The 14,368-nt window shown below is 36.1% G+C and overlaps 1 protein-coding gene across 2 annotated transcripts in view; it reads right to left on the bottom strand.

Moving 5' to 3' along the window:
• Nucleotides 1-14,368, bottom strand: part of PRDM5 (PR/SET domain 5) — a 170,806-nt gene that overhangs the window by 73,267 nt on the left and 83,171 nt on the right. For both annotated transcript variants that reach the window (XM_012745854.2, XM_012745856.2), the window contains 4 exons: nt 12,344-12,428; nt 10,969-11,126; nt 6,129-6,222; nt 2,889-3,049 (listed from right to left, as the gene is read on the bottom strand). In XM_012745854.2, the coding sequence (XP_012601308.1) occupies nt 2,889-3,049; nt 6,129-6,222; nt 10,969-11,126; nt 12,344-12,428 (498 nt within the window). The remainder of the gene's footprint in view (nt 1-2,888; nt 3,050-6,128; nt 6,223-10,968; nt 11,127-12,343; nt 12,429-14,368) is intronic.

Below are 14,368 nucleotides of genomic sequence, written 5' to 3'. Positions count from 1 at the left end.
GAAAACTGGCTGGGATAGAGAAAAAGGGGTGGGGCAGTGACCTCATTACCTGACAACTTCAAAGAATAGCCAATACAGCAAAACATGATCATCTTCCATATTAGATGAATTGCTAACTTTAATGTAATTGGTTTCATAGCCTTCTTGGTATTTAATTTGCAAATTTGCAATTATGTCATCTGCATTTGGATGTGTACTGTTGAATTCACAATTTTTAAAAGCATGAGAAACTGCTACCTTAATCAACATCTGTATCTTTTAGAGTTTTTTTTTCCCCCTTGAAAGGATTTATGTTATACTCAAGTTTGAGAAACATAGTCCAATCAACTACTACGCTAGCCAACAACACTGTGTACCACAGGCGTCTCCTTGATTCTGCATTTGGCAGGCACTTAACTTTCCATTTTCACTACAAGCTCTTATACAGAAAAGAGTTACACAGTTTTACAGGCAGTAAGAACCTTTACTCCCCTGGTCCACATTACAGTTCAGTTTAAAGTAAAAGGTCTAACATTTTAACGTATAACAGACCTATCTTCTCAATGCCCTGACACTAGAGGGAAAATATGGCAAATCTTTCTTGATTAGTTAGATACAGTTTTAGATACAGTCTTTTTATAAATTATATATACATATATATTATTATTATTACTTGATTATTCCAAATAGGTAACTACCAATGAATTCATAAGATCTTTCTAAAACCACAGGATTTCTTTTGCTGCTACTTAAATATTAACGCTGTTTACTTACATGACCTAAGGCACTTATGAGTGGTAGAAGTTTTAACTAAAGGATATTAATGGTATGTCAATGAAAAAAATTGAAATATTCCTTTCTCAAAGATATGTCTATTAGGTACAGGATTTGGTTAGCCAGTTTTAAGACATTAACAGTATATAATGTTAAACTATCTTAAGCATGGTAAGAAAGCAACAAGTCAGCTCACTGCAAGAACAATGATGGGTGCACAGGGAGGGCGTAAAACTCAGTGGAAATCACAAAGGGGCGGGAGGGGGAGGGGCAAAATCCCACCTAATGGGTACAGTGAGCACTATTTGAGTGATAGACACACACATAGCTGTGACTCAAGCATTACAAAAGTGATCCATGTAACCTAAAACATTTGTACGCCCTTAATCTTTTGAAATTTTTTTAAAAAATTGTTTTTAAAAAGGACAATGCTGGGTAAATGTATGATACAAAAATAAACAACACACTACAAAATATACTCTGAGACGATTTATTATTGCAGACAAATTACATAATCTCTCTTGAAAACTCATTATACTTTTCCCTATTTATTCAAAAACAACAAAAAATGTGTTAAATTTATGCAAAAAAAAGTAATTCAAGAAAAGAAAGTTGAAAGACTATTATATTCAGAGATTTTAAAAAGGAAGACAATATCATTATTGAGCATTAAAGATAGAGGAAAAGAGGCCAGGCTCACACCTGTAATCCTAGCTCTTGGGAGGCTGAGGCGGGCGGATTGCTCAAGGTCAGGAGTTCAAAACCAGCCTGAGCAAGAGCGAGACCCCGTCTCTACTATAAATAGAAAGAAATTAATTGGCCAATTGATATATATATAAAAAATTAGCTGGGCATGGTGGCGCATGCCTGTAGTCCCAGCTACTCGGGAGGCTGAGGCAGGAGGATCGCTTGAGCCCAGGAGTTTGAGGTTGCTGTGAGCTAGGCTGACGCCATGGCACTCACGCTAGCCTGGGCAACAAAGCAAGACTCTGTCTCAAAAAAATAAAAAGATAGAGGAAAAGAAATTTACTAAATTCAGTCCTTTTGAAACAGTTGCATTCAGTAGAGGTGCTCAAGTAGAAGTCACACGGAAGCAGAAGTCATCTCTTCACATTCATTCAGCAGCACACACTAACTGCCAGAAGACTACCACACTTCATAGTTATTTCTAAAGCTAACATTAGAGCCTTTAACTGCATTTGATATAAATTTTGGTACTTCAAAAATACACGTAATGTGGGCACAAAAGTTATTTTAAAAATATTTTTAGAGGTTAGCTCACCATCATTAATATAATAGTGCCTTTACATTTTTTTACTTCATTTTCAATAATACTCCAACCCATGCAAATATATTATAGCAGATTATTTTACGGTTTTAAGAACTATATAACTGAAATCTATATATGAATATTACCTCTTTCAAAAATTGTACTAATGCATTCATTGGACATTCTTTCCAATGATGCCCTAGACAACAATAAAAATAACGAACCACTGCTGTGGGGAAAAACACACTTAACATATGTTTATTCAACAAATAAAAAGCAAACTGTTGATCTGCTTGAGGTACTTTATCCAATTAGCATAATGTAAAAAAATATAATCTCCAAGTCACTGTAAGTGAGAACATCATTTCACTTGAGGTAAACAACTACTTACCACGTCCCTGTTCTATGCCAGGAAATTCCCTATGCCCTAGAGATGCAACCATGAAGGACTATTCCAATCCTAGAAGGGCTCAGTCCAGTAACTTGCCAATAAACATAGGAATTAGCTTTCAAAACCAAAATTATTAAGGCACTACCCATATTTCTTCAAAAGAAAAAGCCTACATTAATTCAAATCTGTATAAAAATTGATAAGCTCCCGTTCACTGAGTGCTTTGTACCAATCACCTATGAGCATAGCTAAGAGTTACAGAGAATCTGCATCCAACTCTGAGGTTCTCTGCCATGGAAAAAGGAGGTCTATGCTGAAAAATGAAGGAGGTGGACATTTTCTGAAGTGCTGATATCAATAACGCATTTGTCATTTTGAGTTGTTAAATGAATATAAAATTATCACATGATAATATATATTCCCATATTGTGTAAATATATAATCCATTTAAATTAACAGAAAGCTTCTACTTACTTTCTTATGACTTCTAAGCACTGAAGGTGTAACAAATGCCTTATTACATAGCTCACACCTGTATTTCTTGTGTCTTTCATGGACCACTTGGACATGAACATTTAACGTATCCTTCCTTTTAAAGGTAGCATCGCAGTGATGACACTTGAAAGTCCTCTCACCTTAGAAACAAAAAAGCCACATAAGAGAAAGAGAAACATCGGATGCAATAGCAGGGTCCTATTAGCTCCTCCTAACGTATACCAGACTTAGTCTCGTTTTCTCCAAATAGTCCATCTGCACTCGAATGTTTGGAGCAGCACAATTCACAATTGCAAAGATGTGGAAACAACCCAAGTGCCCATCCATACATGGGCGGACTAAGAAAATGTGGTCTATGTATACCATGGAGTTCTACTCAGCCACAAAACACAATGGTGATCTAGCACCTCCTGTATTATCCTGGAGAGAGCTGGAACCCATTCTACTAAGTATCCCAAGAATGGAAAAACAAGCACCACATGTACTCACCAGCAAATTGGTATTAACTGATCAACACGTAAGTGCACATATAGTAGTAACATTCATCGGGCGTCGGGCAGGTGGGAAGGGGGAAAAGGAGATGGGTACATTCACACCTAATGGGTGCAATGGGCACCATCTGGGGGATGGACACGCTTGAAGCTCTGACTCGGGTGGGGCAAGGGCAATATATGCAACCTAAACATTTGTACCCCTGTAATATGCTGAAATTAAAAAATTTTAAAAAAAAGCTCTAATAATTTAACATAATTTTTTATAACAAACTCACGATCCATATTTGCTAATTCACTGTGTGACCAGGGGACAGTCCTTTAATCTTAAACTTTTCAATCTCTTCAACTGGAAAATTCAGAGATTGAACTACCTAGTTTTCTAAAGGTACCATGAAGGTTTTTTTTAAGTATATATTTCTAGGGCGAGGGCTGTATTTTGAGGTGCGTGGACTCCTGCAGTGACACAAGGCCTCTATCAAGCAAAGCTCCCCTCAAATCCCACCGCTGCCCCATGTCCTCTAGTGAGCGGGGCACAGGCAGAAGCCACAAGCCCCCTCCTTCCTCGGCGCTGTCACAGGAACCTGGACTGGAGGCTCCCTGCCTCCTTGGGCTGCTGCGGAGCAGCTGCCCAGGCTCTCAGAGACAGGAGGGGAGGCCGCCTGCCAGAGGGGCAGTTAGCCTGGGACAGGGAGGAAGACTGGAAGCTACTGTTTTCTACCCTGGAGCCCTTGGGTACCTGAGAGTTTTCACCTTTTTGTCATCTAGCCTCGGCCTAAAGGAAAAGCAACTCCAGATACTAGGGTTTAGGGATCTTATGGTACTTTGTAACTCACATAATGCCATCTTGGTAGCTTTTCTTAACACCTCAGACTAACTTTTGGCAGTCCATTTTAACACAATTTTAGCAATGAATGTGCACAATTAGAAGAGAGTGCTTTATACTGGGACGGTATAAGATGCACATAGCACATGATTATACGAATAAGACAGACTAGTATTTGGATATATTTTCCTTTTTTAGAAAACAATTATATTAGCATAGATTGCCATATCATATCAGTTTGAGGCAAAATATAGAAATAACTAAATCTCTATACCTAAATAAGAGATTTCCTCAATTTCAGCCAAGTTCTTCTAATTTCTTTCCATTATAAGTAGCATTAAATTTAGAAATGTAAAGATCCTATTATTTTTCATACCAAATGGAAGAAAGGGAGGAGCAAGGGAGGGAGGAACAAAAAGAAGAGAAAAGAAAAATTACCTTTCCTTTGTCTTTCAAGTAGAATTACAGCTAATTTCAAGTTTCTTAGAGTTCTATTGATATTTGATGTTTAAAACAAAGTGATATCCAAACCATGTGTAAACTACATGGATTCTGACAGCTTTGTTTGTTGCCTTTGTGCGTTATTGTTGCAGGTACTATCCTTATAAACTACTTTGTCTTTATATATATTTTTTAGATTTATTTAAACATTTTATGTGTATAAAACGTATAATCAGTGACAGTATAAGGAAATATCAATTGATATAGGATTATAAAAGTTAATATTAACAATATGACATCTATTTAGGCACTGAAAGGGACTTTCTTTAAAAACAACTTCCAAGATTGCTCTTATCAAAGCATTTTCATTAAATTATCAAGTAAATCAAAATGTTGGTCCCTGGGCAAAAACTTCAACAGGCTATACCAAGAATATACAAGCTATTTTTTTTTCATATTTTAGGTCCAGATATTTTGTCTTATATTTATCAGAATTATTAAATTCTGATATGAGGTTTCATCTGATTTTTTCAGATTTCCTTGTCTTAAATTTATCATAATTTTCCCTGTCTTAATACCCAGAAGCTAGCCAGCAACCTGCCCTTTAGTTTTCAGTATATTAGGAAATAGCAATAATTTCCAAAATAATTACAAGTTATTCTTCATATTTTGAGCCAGAGTGCTGATGTAAGTTTCTAATAACAGCCTTCGTATTTTAAAGTTAAATGGGTTTTAATTTTCATATTATGTCAGACAAGACCTAGTATTTTGTCCTCTCTATTTTAACCATTTCTAGTTTTCCCATTCTTTTTACTTACTGATGTCTAACTTTACCTTAAGCAACTCGCTTACTCACTCAGCTATCAAAGTTGACTTTCCTGGCCAAATGTCATGACGCAGGTTCATAAAGCCTGTGATTACTGTGCTGATCGTCATCTTATTAAACACACAATACACACGCGGTAGTCACTTCAATCCTATTTCTCAAGTTGATGATAACCAATAAGTTGAAATCAAAAGTATTTGATTCCTTCTGTTAAAAATTCCTTGCTGTTATTAGAAATAAAATTTCATCTTTCAAAAGAAAAATTTCCTGAGCATTAGGCCGAATTTAGTAAATCTATATAGGTTGGATGAAGTTCACATACCTGAATTCCTATTTTAAAATCCTTTTATTTCACACCAGTTATTTTTCTTAATCAAAATGGTAGTGAAATAAGATGGAAATTCCTGCTATTGCACAACAAATTTTATTTCTTAAACATATAGCAGTGATTTATAAGGAAGATGGAAAGTTTTGCTAGTAAGTTCTGGAAGCTAGATGCTGGATGCAGAATTTTCATTCCTTTTTATGTTCAAAAGCAGATTATACACCTACTCACAGGTACACCCTGGGAAAGTTTGTAAGAACAAAGCACAAGATAATTCCTTTTGTTTTCGACTGCCTGAATTGAGACTTACTGTTATGTATTAGCAAGTGTCTCTGCAAAGAAAATGGGGTCCGGAACAAAGCTTTGCACTCCTCACACTGGAATGGTCTGTCCTCAGAGTGGGTCTGCAGAGAGAAGACTGCGAGTCAGGAGGATCTAGAATCAATAGGTCATGACAGTCATCAGAGCTGGGATTCATGATGTGAAAGAGCAAAGAAAGGAAGCTGGACAATAGCTTATTTCTTCTGGTGACATTCTTCCACCATAAAATGGTAAACACAAATATTGTGTTGTGTTCACAAGAGAAAAATAACTGTATTTTCAATCTCGCACATTAATAATTTGATAAATACTAAAGGAAATCATTGCTATTACTTTAAACTGCTAATTTCTGAATACACACAGATTTCTCAGGACTTGCTTTGCAGATTTGCATTGGGGTGTAATTTCTCTAAAATCTAACCCCCTCTATCACCGACCAGGCTTTTTTTTTTTTTTTTTTTGAGACAGAGTCTCACTTTGTTGCCCAGGCTAGAGTGAGTGCCGTGGCATCAGCCTGGCTCACAGCAACCTCAATCTCTGGGGCTCGGTGATCCTCCTGCCTCAGCCTCCCGAGTAGCTGGGACTACAGGCATGCGCCACCATGCCCGGCTAATTTTTTGTATATATATTTTTTTTTAGTTGGTCAATTAATTTATTTCTATTTTTGGTAGAGACGGGGTCTCGCTCAGGCTGGTTTCGAACTCCTGACCTTGAGCAATCCGCCCGCCTCGGCCTCCCAGAGTGCTAGGATTACAGGCATGAGCCACCACGCCCGGCCTGCCGACCAGGCTTTTGCTGGTACAATATTTGCAACATAGACAAAGGAAACTGTTTAAAGGAATTGTTTTCCCTCTTTTCCTTCAACTTCACTGAATAACTTCAAATAATTTTTAGTCATAGGCACTGTTTTCCCCTAAATTCCATTAGAGCATTTATTCATGGTATAATTAATCCTAAGTAACATTCATTAAATTTATCGTTTATTGCAAATGCTATGGTAAACACTTTATATGATTTTTTCATTTGATTCCAACAATAACTTGATGAATAAAACACTGTTACTGTCTCCAATTGACAAATGAGAAAACTAAGGCTCAAAGAGTTCCAGTAACTTATAAAAGGTACAAGCACAGATGTAGTAAACACTATTAAGCACTATGGTACATGACGAACAAAAATAAACAGATAAACAAGAAACAACAAAAAGTCATCAGCTATATCTAAAGTTCAAAACAAAAAAACAACAAGATATAAAACAATCAAAACAGCCAAAGCGTGTTTACTCCACTTGTTATCCATTATGTATCGGTATAAACCAATTTGGCACAAATTAGTAAATAACTTTTTATTCTACCATGGATGGCAAAATAAAAAGGCTCATAAAAAATATCAAAAATTGAACTATGCTCTCTTAATATTATACAATGAAACAAATCACATAACAGTTGGGTTTTTATGTTACACGTGGTATAAAAATAAAGGGAATAATTTAAAGGAATTCACTTATCACGGCACATTGATTTACACATTTTCTTAGTTTAATAGACATAATAGTATTCAAGATATAAGTATTACCTATTAACATAATGTGGATGAGGAAGAGATTACCATGTTTGTATTCAGTTGTGAGAAATATAGGGAAAGGATGAAAGGAAGAGATATTTAAGAATCAGCATAAATTATAAATATTCAAATGTGCTATTTAGCCACAGAAATTAAAATGACAGCATGGAAACACACATATAAATAAAACAGAAATTAGAAAGGTTTCTTTCATTATGCAAAATATATGAACATTTAGTACAGGAAAATATGGCTTTTCAAATTGGTGAGAGAAGAGCAGAATATTTAGTAAATGTTTTTGAGGCAACTGTCTGAAAAAAAAATAAAGTTGAGTCTATTACTCACTTCTTATAATAAGATAAATTTCACATCAATTCAAGTATATTTGAAAAGTGAAGAATAAAACCCTAAATGTACTAGAAGAAAATATGAGTGAATTTTAAAATAACCTTTTAGTGGGAAAAGGCTTTCTAGCATGGCAGAAAACCAGATGTTTAGATGAGAGAAATAAATTTAAAACTGCAAAGCAAAAATTTCCATGACAAAGAAAACATGGGCAACATAAAATGAAGTTTAATATTGGTAATATAGAGAGTTATGGCACATTAATAAGAAAAGATAAAAACAAAATGGGAACAAACAAAGGGCAAAGACTAATTGACCAGTTTCTGTCTTCTGTGGTTCTGAAACATCTGTCCAATTGTGATTTAAAGAATCAAAGTAAAGCTGGATCCAGATAAAGAATCTTTATTTTAGCTAGGTCCTAAAATATAATTATAAATTATATCAAATGATTAACACAAAAGAGCAGGGAGAAGGTAAACTAACCTTTGAACCATTATAACTGGCAAGATGATGAAGTAAGTTCTAAAAAAAGAAATCACCCCTTCAAAATTTCACTATATATCATCATCATCATAACAAAAAATAATACTTATTTTTTCGAGCAAGTTTAAATGTTAAAAGACAAAATAACTCAATTAAATATAATAAAAATGCACAGCTTACATACTCAAAAAAACAAAAGTAGAATTAATTTATTTAAATACCAGCGCTTGGACATGCTACATGATAAAGATCACACTGACTAATTCTGATTTCCATGGTATATCCTTATTTTCAGTTTCCTAACTAGCCCTTAAAGAATAATGATAGAAGAAAGGATTGATCTGCTGTTTTTACATGATTCTTGGAGAATATTTCACATATTTTCACATAACCATTCCAAACATATGCTGGTACCATAACAGTGTGAAACACGTTTGTCTGGAGCAGGAGGATTGAATGTGCTTTCTAAAAATTACAGGCATTGTTGTTTCTATCTTTCCCAAGACATCATTATTACTTTTGTGTGATTTATGGCTGAAACTATGAGACATGGTGCAAAGATCCCGTGCCAAATTCCCATATGGCAAACTGTAACATAAGGCAAACTGTAAAAAACTCATAAATGTGGGTAGACAGTTTCATCAAAGAAAAGAGATAGAGGGTTCCAGAGACTGAGGAGGAAACTAGCCAGATAATTTTTTACAGTCATGTAATTCCAAAGCAGCATTAATGAAAACAGTTCTGCCCTTGAATATATAATTGAGGTAAATGTAAAGATGGTAAGAAATAAATTAGGCAGAGATGATTTGAGACAGTATCAGTCAATTCTATTTATTCTTTCATAAATTTGCCTTTTAATTTTTCTTCTTTGACAAAAGCTGAAATTGATATAATAATTTTTTAATAATTTTAAAAGAGATAAAATGATTTCATTGGAAAGTCCACATAAATATTGAAGTGACTGTAATCTCCATGGACTATGACAAGTGAAAATGTAAGTAGCAAGTTATTTTTTAAAAGATTATATACATGTTATTTAATAGCATGCTAAAATATATCAACCAAAATCAATAAGCAAATATTTGTCATATCACAATTATGTTTTTACGTGCATTTCTAAAACGTTGAAGGTCTTTGGACAAGTCTCCTAAATTCAATTCAAACATTATTTACTACTTACACAAAGTAGATAAAACTAATACATTCTGAAGCAAGAAGTTGAGCAGCTTGGTAAAGTGTAAGAAATGAAGACAAGAATCAACAGAAGAAACTAAGAGACTATAAGTTGAAGAGAAAGGAGAAGTCAGATCATTAAAAAAAAAAGAGACAAATATCAGGTTGTTCTAATGCAGAGAATAGAAAAATTAAAAGCTGGACAAGTGGGTTGAAGTCACTGCAGAGAACTACGAATGACAGAAGGTGTGCATACTATAACGTACACAGGCATCGGAAATCTACTTCTAAAAATTAGAGTATGAGAACGATACACCAGAGTTATGTTTTAGAACAACTTACCTGGCAGCATGGATTGCATGAGAAGTGACAAGGACCAAGACGCCCATTCAGGAGAGGATTGAAGCAATCCAGAGGAAAATAATCAAGACATGGAATGGTCAAGGATGGGACGATTGAGAAGGTGAAGAAATAAGATAGAGGACAGAGTCTTTATGATTTGGTTTCTAATTTCATAAAGTGGCCAAGACTGAAGAAAGAGACTGGGATAATTATATAATTTTGTCGTTAACAGAAAAGGGAAACTCCAAAAGGGAAGTTACCTGGGGCAAAGCGAATGAAGAAGTCATCCTGGGGCATGATGAATTCACCATGTCAAAAAGACACCCAGCTACGGATTGAGTGAGCAGTTTAAAATGTGAGTCTAAAGCTGGGAACCAAAGAAAATAAATCACTGGGAATTCGTCAGCATGGCGCTGGTAGCAGAAGCCACAGATGGAGTTGCCATTTCTCAGGGAGAGAGAACACAGAAGAAAGAGGTCCACAGCCAAAGCACCCAGGATAACCTCCAGGGGAGGAAGGGAAATCACAAAAATGTTCAGAGAAATTGGTAGAAGACCTATCAAATTATACTACAAAGGCACAAAAGATAAAGAGAATTTCAAAACGGTAACATAGAGTGTCAAACTTTACAGAATGACGGAAGAGAATAAATATTTCACAATGAGTACAACCCCACGGCCTACAAATCGGCGGAATGGGTGAGAGTCAGGTCACTGCACACTTTGCCTGCCAGAACATTCCCACGCAGAGCGGAAGACACATGGAGGCCGCGGCCCGGCTGGGCGAGGGGGTGCCGGGCAGGGGAGGGTCTCTGGTGGTTCCAGCACGTGCAGTACGCCCAGATACACAAAAACTTCTTTAAACAATTGGAAATGAAATCAGCAAATGAGTAAAAAGATAATGAAATATTAATACGCTTTTACCTTCTTGTGATTCTTGTAAACATTTCTGTGGGCAAATCCCTTTCCGCAAAGCTTGCACTTGTAAGGTTTGTCTTCGCTGTGTATTACTTTGTGGGCACCCACTTGGTCGAGCCTCTTGAAAGACTTATTGCAAATCTCGCAATGATAGGGGCGTTTTTCTGTGAAAAAAAATGAGTGGAGACGGTCTCATCTCTCATAAAGGTTAAGGCTGAGAAGGGAAAGGAAGCATGCTCACCTTGCACCGCGTCCTGCGGCTGAGCCACCCAAGCACGGCCCAGCGCCTAACAAGGATCCACCCCCCAACCCCGTCCCCTACATTAGGGAAGGGCAGTCTCCTCGCAGATGAACCCTGAGCTTGTTCTCTTACACAGCTAGTCTGTAAACTGAATGTGTAAAGTAGCTTAGATATAAAGAAGTTTACATGCAAGAAAAAAGTCCTATTTCCAGATGAAAATGTGCTGCTCTGCGTGAGTGGATCAGGGTTCCAGCCCTGACTGCTGAGTGGCCCGGCAGTGACAGAGGGGACAGAGGGAGAGGACAGAGCTGCTGCTCCAGAGCTTCTGACACTCAGCAGGAACTAGACACTGAGGCATGTAAAAGCCATATCGATGTGATATTCGTACAATGTTGACAACTAAATATAAATGTGTATCAAAGCATACTTGAAAGCCAACAATTTTTTTGATCTCTGATTTTAATTTATTTAAATACCTACAACTATCTCCAAACAAAGGGGACATTCAAAGTATTGTAACTTCAATGGCCTCAAATTGTGGATATACTGCAAAGGGAATCCACGCAACAAAAATTATTTTCAGAGCTGATTTTTCTTGAATTTGTATAAGTAACACAGACCTATTACTCAAACTTGCTTAAAATGAAACTATGGCTTAAAAAACATACATTCTCAAAACGTATTTATAAATGTAGCACTAAAAAATTTATTAGTATCTTATTTAGAATGTAAAAGTATCAAGAAACGTAGGAACTGTAATTGTTGAATCTCTACCAGACGCCAGACACGATGCTGGCACTGTACCCGATGATCTCTTCTAACCTTAATAGCTATTTTGAAAGGTAGGCACTAGTGCCCATTTCACAGAGGAAGAAAAAAGAAACTGAGGCTCAAAGAGGACCAGGTGACAAATCATATGGTAACTTTGAAGATCTTCAATATCATTTAATCTAACTACCTTTGCTTTATAAATAAACTTAGGTCTAGAAAATGAAGTAACTTGTTCAAAAGCAAATAACTAGTTAATGTCCAAACTAGAATTTATAGCCAGGGCTCCTAACTACCACTCATAGAGTCCCAGAAAATGACAAAGTAATTCTTCTGTAGTGATTTCAAGATAAACAAAAGCATGTAGTTTACCTGAGTGCGTGATCATATGACGTTTTAGCTGATTAGCCGAAATAAATTTCTTCATACATTCTTGACAATCAAATATCTCATGAATCTGCAAAAGGTTAAACTGACAGTTAAATCAACTGTCCAATACTAATAAATTATATACAGTGCAAGCAAAAATGTAAACATGTTGACAGTTGCTACTGTCATATCCAAGCTATATATTACAACTCAGCCCTAACTTACTCATACTATCCTATATAAGTTGATAATGCAATGAACATAAGTTGCCTAGTAAAAACTTATCACTAAAAGAAAACATAAGATTCACAGTCCTTAATCATGTAATATAACTGACCTCATTAATACATATTAAATTTATACACTCTGTAAAAATTTATACCTAGTAATACTGAATTTATTGTTATGCACAAATTTAGACTTGGAAATAAATATGTAACCTGCAGGTAATAATATTCCCCTTCACAGTAGCCAACAGTATTTTAAACTTAAATGTCTACAGTACAGAGCAAAACATTAATTACAGTGAGAGACCAGAAAATAAATAATTCTGAAAACCATTTAGCTCACAACAAAGAGTCACATGATAGAAGGACCTTGATAAAAAAAGGGGGGGAGGGAATATAGGTCAAAGGATACAAAGTAGCAGTTATGCAGAATGAATAAATCCTTAGATCTAATGTACAACATGAGGATTATAGTTAATAACAGTGTATTGTATCCAGGATTTTTGCTAAGAAACTAGATTATAGCTACTCTTGCCATGGGGGGGGGAAGGAAATAATAGGTAACTGTGAGATATGGTAACTATGTGTTAATATTTCACTATAATAACTATTTTACTACATACATATCTCATAACATCATGTTGTATACCTTAAATATACACAATCAAATTTATTTTAGAAACATAATAAAGGAAGACATAACTTCAGCAAACAATTAACTAATATAAATATTACAATTGAATGTTAAATCAGTTCTTTCCCTCCCAAATACAAAAGCAGAGAAATTGAATAGGCAGTATGAAAGGTAGAGGCCCAGTTTACTATCAGAAACAATGTACTCAATTGTAAAAGGAATATATTACATGATGCCTTATATTAGAAATGTTGACCATCTCAATGAACAAGGGCATCACATTATTTCGCTGAATATTCAAAAATGGTTTTGGTGAAGCCATATTTTTGTTTCAACCTCATTAAAGGTCCAGCTCATAATGCTAAACCCCAGGCAAGCAAAGACCCTTCTTTCTGCAAGACGTCAAGATGGTGGTGGTCCCTACAGAATAAGTAGGGGCAGTACAAAGACTGAGGCAGAAGACCTGAACTGGTACGGCACATGGGCAACGAGTAGAGGACTAGGTTGGCTCCTGGTTAACGGCTCTCCTGATCTAAGCGGCAGGGAAAAAGGCAAGGAAACAGACGCTGGGGCAAAGCTAACAGATCCCAGGTCTGCAGCCTCCACCTTAGTTCTGTGCCCAAGCACAGGGCCGGTCTCAGGCTGCCGACCCGCCTCTGATCTGACTCTTGCTGAGTCAATAAGCTCAGCATGAGACGCAGGGGAAGGAAAAGGAGAGAAGCAAGGCAGAAACCAAAAGATGTCATCCCACCAGAATCTGACTTTATACCCCTTGCTTAGATGCAGCAGCATCTAATCTTGATCAGGGGATATCTGGCATCCAAAGAGCACCACGGTTCTTTTAGGAAGCTGCATGGGGTCTGCACACCTGCCCGCACAAGTACTCAGAATGCTAGTATCACAGAGTACAGAAGAAAAACTTCCAGCCTGAGACATGTTAAAAGCAGCCTCTCCAATCATCAAAGACCTTCACAGTGGCTTCAGTTGCACACCTACGTTTGAGGAGCAATGATATGATGTGTAATGTTTATTTAAAGATAGTAAGAGTAGATTTATATTCTCAAACTATTTTCTATAATATATAATTTTCTAATGACAAGCACATGCTAAAAATGTTATGCATTCTGAGCAGTACATAAATGAAAACTTTTATTTAGTTTATTTTCA

The sequence above is a fragment of the Microcebus murinus genome, chromosome 27 (assembly GCF_040939455.1).
Source record: "Microcebus murinus isolate Inina chromosome 27, M.murinus_Inina_mat1.0, whole genome shotgun sequence".
In the NCBI taxonomy this organism is placed as follows: Eukaryota; Metazoa; Chordata; class Mammalia; order Primates; family Cheirogaleidae; genus Microcebus; species Microcebus murinus.
Note: the sequence above shows the minus strand (reverse complement) of the source record. Positions and strands in the feature narration are given on the sequence as shown.